This window comes from Elephantulus edwardii, unplaced genomic scaffold, assembly GCF_000299155.1.
Source record: "Elephantulus edwardii isolate Elephantulus edwardi_28Jun2011 unplaced genomic scaffold, EleEdw1.0 scaffold00040, whole genome shotgun sequence".
NCBI lineage: Eukaryota > Metazoa > Chordata > Mammalia > Macroscelidea > Macroscelididae > Elephantulus > Elephantulus edwardii.
Window position 1 is genome coordinate 15,629,951 of NW_006399790.1, and position 14,452 is coordinate 15,644,402.

Consider the following 14,452-nt stretch of genomic DNA (forward strand, 5'->3'; position numbering starts at 1 on the left):
TAAAGATAGCCCAGAGAAAATTACTGCAAAGTATTTTCCAGTATTTTCTAAGTTAGTATCTCTCTATCCTACATTGATGATAGTGAGATCTAGTTGGTCCAAAAGAGTTGACAATTCAAGTCTCTTGTGTATTTCTTTGAAGTGAACTCTAGCAGCTGATTTCTTATCATTTCATAGAAGCAGATTACCTTCCCGATTGTAGTTTTCTAAGGTTAATATTAAAATTCACTGATATTCCTTTTTTTTTTTTTAGAGACCAGTTGCACAGGGAGGGTAATTTGAAGTCAGACAAGTATGTGGTGGGCATCAGGAGGAGAAAGCCAGCCAGCAATGAAAAATTAGGCAGAGATAATTCGTAGAGCTCAGAACAGAAAGAGCACATTAAAAGGATAGTCATCAAACACTTTGTTGATGCGTTTAGAACCCACAGTCAAGGTCTTGATGATTTCCACATTGTACTCGCCCATTTCATAGCTTAACAAACTGAGACAAGATGCTAATGTCATCACTTGTTGTGATTATGCTATGAAACAAAGCAAGGACAGTGGGTTGCACATTCCGGTTCTCTCTTACCATGCCCAAACTCCTTTTGATTTGAACAAGACAGAACTAAAAAAAAAAAAACCAACATATCACTGTCTCACTCTCCCGTTCATTTTTCTTATGTCTAGGAATCATACACAAAGGAAATGGAGAAAACATGTTCATTTCCCAGCAGCCTTCAGTGATATCAACCATTATGGGTAATGGACACCAGAGGAGTGTAGCCTGCACCAACTGCAATGGCCCCGCTCACAACAACAAGCTCTTTGCTCCTGTTGCCTTAGCATCTGGCCCTGATGGCAGTGTGTATGTTGGCGACTTCAATTTTGTAAGGCGAATATTTCCCTCGGGAAACTCCGTTAGTATTTTGGAATTAAGGTAAGTCCTTTCTAATCTCTATGTTTGTGTCGCAGCTTAAGAAACAAGAATAAGATAACATGAAGAGAATAGGGCTTTGCCAAAAGCAGCACAAAGCGCAATTACCAAGCATGTAGCACTGGGTTAAGGTGCAGAAATAGGAACAAAGGATGTAGTTAGACATGGCCATCCTTCCTGCTGGAAGGAAATTTTGAACTTGGGAAAATCAGGAAGTGCTGTCATCCCTGTACCTGTGGCTTCTCTGTGTGTTGTTATCACTGACGTGGATCTCAATACTTCCAAGTTCTCAGGTAAGTCACTCACCCCGTCCTGCTCACTGTTAAGATTGACTAAACGCATCTATTCTGATCTAGCCGGTAGTGATATTGTCACATCCAAAAGGAGATACTTTCTGCATTCTTTTGTTTTGTTCTGTTTTACTTTCTACATTCTTGAAGTAGTCATTCCATAAAGAAGAATCTAGCAGAGGTCTGTGATAACATGGCATGAGAAAGAGGGAACTAGTTCTTTAACTTTGAAATCTCTACTCAGTTGCATAGGACTAAAGAAAGCATTTCTCTTTACTCTTTCTCACTCTATTCTAGGGCTTTTCTTGAGCAATGCAAATAAGTATTTTGACACCTTTTGGAAAGAATTCAAATCTCTTAGCATCCCATATCCTGAAGTTACACAAAGATTACAACTAGATAGAGCATGGTTTAATTAGCTTATTTCCCCCTTTCTGAGGTTATTAAAACAAACAAACAGACATGCTATTTGGAGCCATAGGAAAGGAAATCATCCACACCCATTCCAGGAGGGGTGTTCTTTCTTTCCTGGATAAAATGGTAGAGCCATCGTTCTAATGGCTAATGACAGCATTATCCATAACATATGCCCTTGAAACATGAGGCTTCCAGTTTCTCTATGTTCCAGAAGATTTTGATGCTGTTCTATAGACTATTCCAGAAAACAATTGCTGGCATAGGTATAACATCAAAGATCTGGAAAATGTTACCATGTTGGTGAGTGATCTTAAGTCATTTCCAACTCATAGTGACCCTATATACAACAGAAGAAGAGATCTTGCCAGGAATAATACCATCCTCCCAAATGCCACTTACTTTGAGTCAATTGTTGCAGTTACTGTGTCAACCCATCTCTTTGAGGATCTCCCTCCACCAAGCATGATGTCATCTTTACCAAGCATAGTAATTATGTTGAGTGAGCGAGAGATAGAAGAGTTTTGATCAGGGAGGGATATGGCAGCTTCCAAAGAGGTTTCTTGTTTCTTGTTTCTTGAGCTGGTTAGTGATTTCTTAGAGTTTGTTTTATTGCTATGATGATGGTGAAAAAACAGTAAGAATAAAAAAAATACACTACTTCAACAATTTTATAAAAAGCAGAACCACAGTGCCATTCAAAATCTGTAAGTAAGTCTTGGAACATTTTCACTTAGTACTTTCTTCTGTTCACACAAGCATATAAATTTGAATACATAAGGACATTCCTCAAAATTTTTCAGATTCTTGTGCTTGATTTGGAATCTCTCTCTTTTCTCATTCTGAGTTACTCCATCAGACTAGCTAGGGAAATCTTCTAGTCCCAAGCCCCCATTCATTTTTCACATTAAGTCACTCCAGTTTTAATACATTTCTTAATTATAATTGCAAAGGCTGTCACAGGGAAGAAAGCTGCTAAATCCCTCAGCTAATAAAAAAAAAGATTGTAAAGTTAAGACTTTATAAAAATGAAGTCTATCTAGAGAGTCTAGAGAGGGACAAATTCAGGGCAACCTGTCCTAACAAACGTTTTCGTGGCAGAACTCAGGGACTCCATCTCTTTGAGCACCTACTCACAGGTAGGAGAATAAACAAGGCCAGGAAGACCGCATGCCTACATTTCTTAAGAAATTACTTATACAATAGTCTATACTGTTTTTGAAACCCCAGGAGTACTCAGTCTGCAGGATGCCAGACATGGACAGGAACAGTTAACAATTTATGCAAGATCGAAGCATTTGTAGGCACGCAGATGTTTGCTGTCAGGTAGACAGAGATATCTTGCTTTGCCTCTCTTGTTAACCCCTGTATAGCTAACTCCTCAAATGGAGGGTGGGGGGGAAGGAAATCCACATAGAATTATCTATAAAAGCCAAAGAAAAAGAATATTACTGTAAAGTAAAAAAAAAAAAACAAACCAAAAAACAACAACAACAAAAAAAAAACCCACACCAACCAGTAAGTTCAGCTCTTCCCTTTGTAATTTAAATGCAAATTTACCCAAGGTGGAGCAATTGTCATTCACTGATGGGATTCTCTCTTGGTCAAGGATCCTTAACAGTTCACAAATATGCGTTTAGTCCAAAGTACCTTGTGACCTTCTACACAAAATCATTTCAGGAATAAAATAGAATAACTTGGACCCTAATTACAAAGTGATTTTTTTTCAGTGTAAGAAAAATTAGTTTCTGACAGCTTGAAGTATTGTCCAACGCCTCTATTCATTCTTACTCCCCAACATGGACCTCTGTCAGTGTCATAGCTCTTCAAACATGTTAACATGCACACAGGATATGTTGTTCACACACCAAGTTAGTCTCTCTAGCCTTCTTCTTGAAGGCTATAGACTCTATCCCATGAAAAGCATAATCAGGTACATAACGTTTCAGATCTCTCTCTCTCTCTCTCTCTCTCTCTCTCACACACACACACACACACACACACACACACACACACACACAAGTCTCTGCAACCTGCCCCCATAGATGAAGCTCTTTCATAGGCTCTTGGTTAAAATCTCCTAAATTAGGGTCTAGGAGAAAAAACAATTCTTCCTTCATTACTGTATCAGTCTTATGATGGGCCATCAGAGAAATAAGCTGATTGAAAATAGGTGTACATTTTTTCTGGTTGACAGGTAACTTCCTAACTGTTTGTCAATGGTCAAAACCATAAGACAAGTATACATCAATGTACACTCATGAGGTAACATAGGTCCTACTAGATTCACCTTTTTCAAAAACAACCATCTTGATGGGTAGCCTTGAACTTTTCATATGCACTTGTGAGTTTCAAAGTTTGCTGTATAGTATTTCTAGATTTAAACTTTATAGTGAGAAATAAAGTGATTTAATAATGCCTTGCTATCTCAAGAACCATAAAATTCACTGTGTTCCACTGTACTTAGGTAAAAACTTTATTTTATACCAGATTTTGTTTAAAATTCGTTTATTCAATCATCCCCTGCCCCATTGCTTATTAGTCCTTATACTTAGTTGACTCATCTGTTTGCTTGGAAAACAGATTAATATAGTCATTATGTTATTGATCTCACTTAATCTTGTGAATGGAAGAACAATGTTGTCAACAGATTATTACTAGAAAAATTATCTTCTGGACCTTCACCTCCTGTCAGGTTATTCATTATATCTTTTTGGCAACTGACTGCTTCATTCTCTACTTATGAATCCATGACATTTACTTCCATTTTCTATTTGAGTATGCTCTTACCACTTAACCTATTTTGAGATCTGCAGATGAGCACAACTCAGGCCATTGTGTGAAGAGTTAAAGCTTGTCCCTAACAGACGTCTTTCTCTTCCATCCTCTTTTTCCTTATCGGGCCACAGTGAACCATTCCAGATCCTCTTTGACACTGATCCTTTCCAAAGATTAGAAGACTGTATATTTGTCCTACCTCACTTCTACTGACCCAAACTGTGCCCAATTGACTTTCTCTAGTCTGAACCAAAAAACAAAACAAAACAAACAAAAAGAATAACTTTTGTTTCATTGCTTGACAGTAATTTATTGCTTCTAGCTTATTCCTCCCTGAATGCATAGGGAGGGTGCAGAAAAATCAGTTTTGTTGGATCATTAGAAATCTGCCTAGAGTGGCAGTACTATTCCTTGTTATAGAAGTCTGTTGTATCCCTTTGTCTGTTAACCACAGGTTCTGTTCACATGCACACATCTCAGTGCTGCTGCCAAGTGGAAAACTTGAGGGAAGCTTATGAGATCATACAATTAAACCTAAGGGAATTCAGAAATGCAATCTCTGAAGTGTTGGTTTTGGGGTGTTTTTCTAAAAACAAAAATTCATTTCTAGATGAGATAGTTTGGGTCTTCCCTAGGCATTTGCTTCTCATATGAAAATGGTTTTTTATATATGCCAAAATCAAAGCTCCTACCATCAAGTTGATCCAATTCATAGTAGCCCTTATAGGACAGACAGAACTTCCCTACAGAGTCTTCAAGGCTGTAATATTTAGGAAAGATGACTACTACATCTTTCCCTTGCAAGAGTGTCTGTTGGATTCAAACCTCTGATCTTCAGTTAGCGTCAGAGCTTTTAACCACTAGTGTTGTGGTTGTTGCTAGGTGCCATCAAATTGACTATGATTCAGAGTGAGTCCATAAACAATGGACTTACCATCCTCATCATCTCTGATATACTTGAGCCCAATGTTATAGTCACTAACAATCTTTTTGAAGGTCTTTCGTTGACTCTGTGCCTTTCCAAGCGTGATGCCCTTCTCCAAGGACTGGCCCCTTCTAACAACATAAGACACGAAGCTTTGCCATCCTTGCCTCCAAGGAACACGCTGGCCGCGCTTTCTCTTAAAACATATTTATTTGTTCTCTTGTTCTCACTATCCTCCAACACCCCAAATCAAAGGCATCAATTATTCCTCTGGCATCCTCAGTCACTGTCCAACTTTCAGCTGCATGACAAGTAAATGGAAAAGACCATGGCTTGAATCAGATGTAGCTTTGTCTTTAAACTGACATCACAGTCCCCTAACACCTTGGAGAAGCCCTTGATAGCCGATTTACCCCAGTGCGATAGATCTTTTGATGTCTTTACTACTTGTGCCAAGAATATTGACTACATCCAAGCAAGATGAAATAATTGATAATGTCTGTCTTCTCTCCATCTATCATGATATAGATGAAATATAGATAGATATAGAAGGCATCACACACTTATGAATTTAGCATTTGAAGGGTCCATAGAGGTTCTCTGCTCTCTGGTCTACCATGGGCCCAGTGCTTGGTGCAGCCCTGACAGGCAGTAATTTGCTTGCTCTCTTTCAGGAAACGGAATTCTAAATACCTCTAAAGATAACCCATTGCATATTTGGACTGTTGTTGCTGTTAGTGAGTACCATTGAGTCTGAACTGACCCATAGCTGATCCTCCAGTGGGTTTTCAGGGGCAGTTAATCACATGGGAGGAGATTGCCCAGCCTTCTCCCGTGGAGCAGCTGGTGGTTTTGAACCATGTGCATTCAGGAATGCAGAATAGGTTCTTTCACCACTAGGCAACCAGAGCTCACTACTCAGTTAGAAATTTCTCCTTTTATTTATCTATTACCTGCCTCTATAAAATATCCACACAGTAGTGGCAAATGTTAGCAACTGAAGTAGCCCAGATATTACATCCCTCTTTTACCTGACACCCTTTCACCAATGTAATGAAAGCTGTCATTGGTTTGTGAGATTTCTTCTTCTTCAGTCTAAACAACCCCAAGTCCTCCAACGTTTTCCTGCCAATTATGACTTTGTTTCTTTGTCTTTTATTATAGCCTCAGGGCCAGTCTTCAGTCTCCTAAAACTAACAGGAATAACTATATAAGTGAAAGTAGGAGACATCATCTCAAGTGCTTTTCAAGAATTCAAATATGTAATATCCCTTTGCTCCCCTCTCATCGTCTAATTTCACAATTCTATTAGAAAATCCATTAAGCATGACTGCAAATGATTCATTCTTTATATAAAAAAAACCCTCATGCTGCTATTGTTCAGGATTCTGTTATTCTCCAGATATTTATTTTGTCCGTCTGTAAAAAATGAAAGGGAGAAGAAATAAGGGTCTGGTAAATGCTTCCTGGTGTCTTGAGTAATTTGGACTCAACAAATGTCATTGTGACATGAGAATTTCTCTTGAGATTTCACTCTTTCTTTTACAATAACTAGTTAATATTTCCTCCATTGTTGTCAGGACTTGACTTTTGTCACTGGGGAGTAGAATTGGAAGAGTATCCATTTAGGGGCAGTTAGCCTGCTGAGGGGCAGTTGAGTTCGTAGAGCACTCTGCTAATGGGACAGGTGGAACCTAGACTTTTTAAAACTCCGCAACTATTTGAGAAATGGCTACAAACCACCCTGGGATACAAAGAACAGAAATACTACATGTAGATGAAACAAGTGGGATTCACACAGTTTGATCTTATGCAATAGAAGTAGCATTCGTTGGCCCCTTTCACCTCCACAAAAATATTTTCTTCTGTGGCCTTCCATAAGGCCAACATATCCACACTAATAAATGTGTTTCTTGGAGTCAAGACATTGAATTCCCAAGAGTGCCTAAAGCACAAAACCGTCTGTTAGAATGGACTAGTCTTTCTAAAATGGACCCTTAATCCCTCAGCATGAATTGGTTTATAAGATTGCTTTTCAAAAGTACTGCTAGTGGAGAGCAAAGGCCTAAAACACAAGACAGATAAATTGTGATAAAAGCAAGCCCAAAGCGCTAAAGCAGAGGGAAGGGTAGTCTTAGATGGAGGTTACTGGAATTAGATGCTCTTACTCAATGCCTGGCAGGAGTGAGAACCAGGTAAACTTCAAAGGTTACCATGGGAAAATGAGCAGCAAAGCAGCTGGTTCCTTGGCATCAAATATATCTGGCAATAAATGAAAAAAAGGAGAATAACACGAAGAATAAGTGAAGTCTTCATCACAGAGAAGGCTAGGCAAACTTCCATGACACCAGGTCACCAGGCAACAGTTCCAAAAGATGATATATCTCCTCCCTCTCCATCTGCCACCTCATGAAAATATAGAAAGAATAGTTGGGACATTATGCTAACTGGAATAAGCAATGCCTAAAAGGTTACATATTGTGTAATTCCATTTGCTTATAATGTCCCAGAATGGGCAAATCTATAAAGATAGGAAGTAGATTAGTGGTTGCTAAAGGCTTGGAGGTGGGACAGGGTGAATAATAACTGCTAATGGGGTTTCTTTTGAGGAGAGGGTAATGAAAATATTCTAAAATTGACTGAGGATGATGATGGTTGAACATTTCCATGAATGTACTGAAAATTATTGAAATGCATGTTTTAGAAGAGTGACTTCTACGGTATGTGGATTCTAGCTCAAGAAATGCTTTCATGACAAAAAGTTAATAGATTACTCTTTCATCATCTTGATTCTGAGAAAATCAAAGAGTGATTTAAAAATGCTACCACCAGGAGCATGTCTTACTCTAAAAAGATAGCCTCCTTCCTCCTCCAGTCTCCAGGCAAGCTTCAAGTCGGTCGGTTGCCAAGTGCCAAAGCCTATTGAACGTCCCAGACACTTGCGAAGAGCTCACCCACTGGCACCTCAGCATGTAGTCAGTTACTAGCTAGACACCAGACTGGCTCTGGCGGTGGCTCAATCCTAAATCCTTAACTAAAAGTAATTCTGAGACCGAACAAGGTCACACACTGGAAATAAATTCCATCATTTTCACTTCCTCCCTCTGAGATGTTAATGAGAGAGGCTGCCCTGCATAATTTGGGACATCTTTCCAAATTCACTGTGACATTATTGGCAGCATCAGAAGCAGCCGCAAGAAAGCCAAAACCATCCCCCTCCTCACTCAGTGCCATCACCTAAGAATTTCAAAACCCTTTGTAACCACACAAACTGTCTGTACCATGAGAATCTGCTATAGAGGCAAACATGTTTTAATGAGGCCCTTCTAGTCCTTTAAGCCAATAAACTTCCTTCAGGAGGATCAAGCGTGTTACAGTGATTAGATCAAGCTTAGAGCATGCTCAAACTATCATTTGGAGACTACAAAAACAAGCTGGTGACAAAGAAAACTCAAAAAAGTGCAAATGCCCAAGGCCAGGTTTCTAATCAGAGCTCCCTCTCCTACCTTTTGACCTTTTGTGTCAACCTGCAGAATACCTATCCTTTTGAATTAGGCCCAGGCAACAAAAATCAGCTGGTGTTGACCTTGCCCAACTGGTAAAACCACAGAGAGATTCTTTTTAAACAAAATTGAATCAGTAGCAGCCGATGGCTTGAAATGAGATAGTTTTGCATTCTATCTTCTTTCCTGCCATTCCAAAAATTTAGAAACTGCTTCCAATTTAGATGAAAAGCTTTGTTTTCTTCACTTTTTTTTTTTTTAAATTGTTTGTTTGGTTTTTTTTTTAAAAAAAAAAAACCAACAAAAAACAAACCAGAAATGACATAAGGGCCAGATTTAAAAGGATTTTAAAATTAAAATGACTGTATCTCACAGATGATTATAGTTTTTTTTCATTCTGGGTTGACTTGACCCAAAGTGGGGCTGTAGACAGACTGAGCCCCCTGTGTGAGAAGCCTCTCAGCAGGTCCTAGAGAGAAATGCCCTAGGCAATAATTTGTGCCAAGAGGGCTTACAGATCAAGCCACCTCACCACCCCACTCCACCCCACCCCCGAAAAACCAAACCAATCAACTCTGTTTGTTCTGACCCGGAAGTGCTGTTTTGGCCCCCTCAGTTGCACATTTGGAGCATGGATGGTGGCTGGTAGACCCAGGGTCCTAATACATAATGTACATAATGTTTTATTGAAGTGGCTTTGATGCATTAGTTTTGATGCTTGAAACATTCAGTCATGGTCTAAGAGAAAAATGTTATACTTTCAACTTTAGAAAAAAAAATATTCTGATTCTTCTCAGTAGTTTGCACAAACCAATGTCACTAGCCGGTCTCTGAGATCAGAGAAGTGGCTTCGGATTAGAGTTAGGAAAGCTCTTGCCCACAGGACTTGGTAATGGGGCTCTGTGTGTTTACATCTTGCTAGAGCAGCTCTGGCTATCAAAACCGAGAGGACCATGGTCAGACCCTTTGGAATGGCTATCTTTCCAATCCTTAGCTTTATGATTTTTCAACTGTAGTCTGCATCAGCAGATTTAAGATAAAATTTAAGATAAGGATTATTTCCTTTTTAAAATTGAAGATAAAATTTAAGCAGACAAGATAAAAGATTGAGAGAAAAACCTGTGGAGTTCCTTCAGGCCTGACTCCCGTCACAAGATTCCAATATGGTGGCACTGAGGTTCTGCGATCTGCATGCTCAGCTGCCAACTGAATAAAGGAGGGGGTGCAAGTCCACCTAGATCAAATGCCAAAAAATTCCATCACTGACCCCGCAGTTCTGCTGTGACATACTTGGTATCTCCATGAGTTGAAGTCACCTCTGTGGTAACTGAGTTTCCTGAGGCAGGGTCCCAAAATTATGCACAGGGTGCACAAAACACCAAGTGATTCTGATGTCAATGGTCCTTTTGAGAAATCCGCGTTGGAGTTTTGTCCACCCACCTAGCAGCATGTTCATTCGTCTTGACCTTGTCTTAGAAGGAGAAGCCAGGAGGAATTTGGCCAAGTTTGGCTTCCACACCTGGAGTCTCTCTAATCACCACAAGCTGAGTCAGAAATAGGTGTGTCTGCTTAGCTTTGATGTGTTGAATGATACTCATAACTCTCTGTTTGCTTTTACTTGCCACTCGTGGACACCTTGTGCACCCTAGAAACAGAGATACTCGCCATAGGTAAGCAAATCACATGGGCAGCTGCCTACTGTCCCCCCTCTTGCCTAAGAGACTGCTCCCTAATGTGCCTTTAACAAGGAAAGTTTGTTTCTTATAAGGTTGCAGGAATAAAATGAAAAGTAAAATTGGAAGTTTTACCTCAGGTAAGTGCTTTCCAAGAGAAGAGGGTTCCCATAAGTTGGAATTTGCTGGAGAGTCCAAACGTATTGAAGAGAGAGGCGAGATAAGGGAAAACTGGCAATTCAGAATTTGGTGGGAAAGCAAGGCCGTAAGTCTCATTATGTTTCCCTGAGGTGATATAACAAACGAGTCTATAAGTTCAGGTGAACTTAATGTTTTCAAATTGCAGGGCTGGAGAGAGAAAATCCACAAATATAGTGACAAGTGTATTAAGAGACCTGACCACAATGACCCTGATGAGGTTTCTTTTTCTTTTTTTCTTTTTCTTTTATGTGACCTCAGGGTTTTCATTTCTTCCCACCAAAAAAGAAATAATAATTTAAAAAAAAAACCCAACTTAAAACTAGCCATTTAATGCCATATATCTCTGAAATTAATCATAATGAGTATTCCTATTCCATTTGCTTATGAATTACACTTGTCAAAACTGTTCTAAATTACCCGAAATTGCAAAGGAGAAAATTGAATTTGTTCATTCCTGAATGCCAATTGTCATCAAAATGGCACTGATAGGGTGTTTAATTTGGGTTGTGTTTGGGAGATGCCACTTCCTAAATGCCAATGCACAAGATCCGCCTTGCTAGTTTGGCATAGCTGATTCCTTAAGCAAATGAAATCAGTTGTCAAATTGCTTACTGGTAAAGTGTTGCACAGTATTAATTATAAGCATTAATTGCACATTTAACAAGCTGTGTGACTTTAACTAGCATGAGTGAAGTGATCTTTACTCAGTTGAAGGGCATTGCTTGAATGTAAAACTAACCAGGAGGTGACAGGAAGTCTAACACTGAGGTTATAAAAAAGGCTTCACAATTTCCAAATGGCAATATGCATTTAGGCACAAGGGATGAAAGCAAATTGAACTGTCGTCCAGTAGGGTTCCCCCCCACCCCGCCCCCAGCAATGCTTTCTTCCTCAGGTATGGTGTATTTTCTGGAGTTAGAAAGAAACCAGTCTCAAAAGAGCTGAGGTGCACTTGGGAAATGGCATGAAATGGCACGAAATTACATATCGATATATAGGACCTTCCAGACTGTTGGCCGTCAAGAAAATAACATTAATCAGATTTGAATTTGGTGTGTTGGGCTGTTCCATTTTCTAAAGGCCAGTGCACAGGATTTGAAACTGCCTATCTGAGCAAAATAAGACATGCTGCTCAGTGAGAAGAAGACAGGAACACATTCCCCTCCCCTCAGTCCACCTTCAGAATAAGAATATTGTGATGGTATTTTGCACACACACTTACATATGATCTAATCATCTGGGCACAAACTTGTTAGTGACCCTGGGCAAGCCCCTATTGTGCCTAGGTTTCCCCCAGCTGAGGTTTAAAGAGAATGATAATTCTAGCTGCCTTCACGGGCACTTTGGGGATATTCAATAATAAATGAATGTAATGCATTCCAAAGTGCTTTTGCACGAACAACATTTCTCCTGGAAAAATAGCCTATGGACTCTTCCTAAACACAGCATGATTAATCTGCCTCAGTTGAAACTCCCACAAACTGATTAATAAAGTAATGCAGGCTGTTCCACTGAAGGGCTGTGACCCATCTCTCTTCTAGAAAGGTCGAAGGGCACTGGAGAAATTTTTAGTCTGAAGGCAAGCCTTCAACTCAATTATGTACAAACTTTCACTCGTGCCCTGCTTAAAGCAGTCTACTCCAGAGATGTCTTGTCTGATATGCTTGTCCAATCCGTTCTGGAGTCTATGGGAGCCTTTAACAGTTTATTTCCAGCACCTGTCCTGGTGGTTCCAGGGTTGAAGATGTCCCTGGAATCCACTGGTTTCTCTTGTTTCATGAAGGTAAGTAGAAAAAATTAAAAATTGAGCTATTTCTCATTGAATCTGATCCTCCCCACCCCCCAATTAAATACAATAGACCAAATCTCACGTTAATATTTGTCAGTCTTTCTAGAAGTCATTAACATACATCAATATACTTGGAGGACAAATTCAGTGAAGAATATGCCAGTTCATAAGTTTATCTTAACTATACCAATGACTTTCTCCTCTCCAGTTTGTTTGGCTGGAGAGACAAGGCCTGAACACCTTCGAGCCTTAGCTGGTTTCACATCTTCTGAAGTAGAGTTTTGTTCCACGTTTACTGGGCCTCTGTTGGCATTGAATAAGGAAAGATGAGTGCATATTCTGAAAAGAGATGGAAGTGCCTGATCACAAAGAGCTCACAGTATAGTTCGGGAGAGAGATAATGTGAAAAAAAGTGCTTTCACCTAGCACCCTGGTCTTGGTTTTTAATACCCTTCTTCAGTGAAAGGAACCAGTGCTCCTTGGAGAGACGACTGATTTCAGGACAGAGGCAGGAAGTATGAAAGCTGAAGTATTATGCCATAAGAATAAAGATATGTTGAAACTAAAGAGAGAACTCTAGTGGAGTACTGCATAGGGAGTTGTACTGCTAACCCCAAAGCGGTGTCTTTCTGGCGGTTCAAATCCACCAGTGCTACTGCAGGAGAAAAATGCGCAGTCTCCTCCCATGTGACTTACAGCCCCTGAAAACTTGCTGTGGGGTCTGCTGAGTTGGTTCCGATTCATTGACAATGAATGGGGAAACGACCTAAACAAATAAAGCCCCTGTAATAAGGCAGAAATGTCCAAGGTAGATAGGAATCAGCTGAAAGAACTCCCTACAGCTGAAACCAAACTATTTGAGCAACGGAATATATAAGATGGTTATATATTTTAATTATAATTCAAAACAAAACAAATACCCATAAACCCATATTGATGTAAGTGCATGACTGAATGCATACATAAATGGAGAAGTGGGAAAATTTCCCTGCAGAAAAATTCCAAATACTATATATGAATAAGCTACCCTCAAGGAGGTGGGCTTATGCACATGCATAGGTGTTGGCTGTGCATAGTGACATCTTTCCTACGAGGACAATATGAAAAGTGATGGAGAAGAGTAATGCTCCAGTGGTAAAACCTTACAGATACTACCTCCACCAGGTGGTGAAGGCAACCTTCAACAAGTCAAGCTTGGTTGCATGTACCTCTGATAGGATGTGATGAGTGTGGCATTTTACCCCTGTGATCTTCCTCCTTAAAACCCGTAATCCAGTCTAACTATGAAAGGGGAAAAAAAAATCACACATATTCCATTAGAAGGGCATCCTACAAAATACCTGACCAATACTCCTCAAAACTGTCAAGGTCATCACAAACAAGGGAAGTCTGAGAAAATGTCCCAACCCAGAGAAGACTAAGGAGAAATGACGACCAAATGTAATGTGATATCCTGGATGGGATCCCGGAACAGAAAAAGAGCATTAGGTAAAAACTAAGGATACCTGGAGAAGTATGATTTTTTTAATTAATAGTAAATGCTAATACAGATTGTTAGGCACTGCTAGATTAAGTACCTTTCCTCTTCGCTCATTTCTCACCCTCTACACTTCTCTGTCATAATACTTGTGATTTATGACAGTTATAACCTGTTTACTGATCTCTCTCTCCCACTATACTCTGAGATTCACAAAAACAGGGGCTGTATCTTGTACACAGTGGGTCTCCAAACTACTGTATATAGTTCCTGGGCACATAGCATTCACTCAGGGATGCTTTTTAATGAATTTGTGAGCAATTATAGCCAAGGAAGGAGTGACAGAGTCAAGTGAGAGATGATGAAGTCTTAGACTAATGACAGCAAAGATAAAAAGAAATGGGCAGAGTAGAGAAGAATTTAGGAGGTAGAATTAACAAGCATGGTGATTTATTGGATGTGAAGAAGAGAGGAAAGGAAGGGC

At 39.6% G+C, this 14,452-nt stretch overlaps 1 protein-coding gene across 3 annotated transcripts in view; it reads left to right on the forward strand.

Annotated features, from left to right (window-relative positions):
* Window positions 1–14,452, forward strand: part of TENM1 (teneurin transmembrane protein 1) — a 795,992-nt gene that overhangs the window by 641,533 nt on the left and 140,007 nt on the right. For 2 of the 3 annotated variants that reach the window (XM_006885054.1, XM_006885055.1), the window contains exons 20-21: window positions 672–921; window positions 10,478–10,498. In XM_006885054.1, coding sequence (XP_006885116.1) covers window positions 672–921; window positions 10,478–10,498 — 271 coding nt within the window. The remainder of the gene's footprint in view (window positions 1–671; window positions 922–10,477; window positions 10,499–14,452) is intronic. The other variant, XM_006885056.1, reaches the window with a different exon arrangement.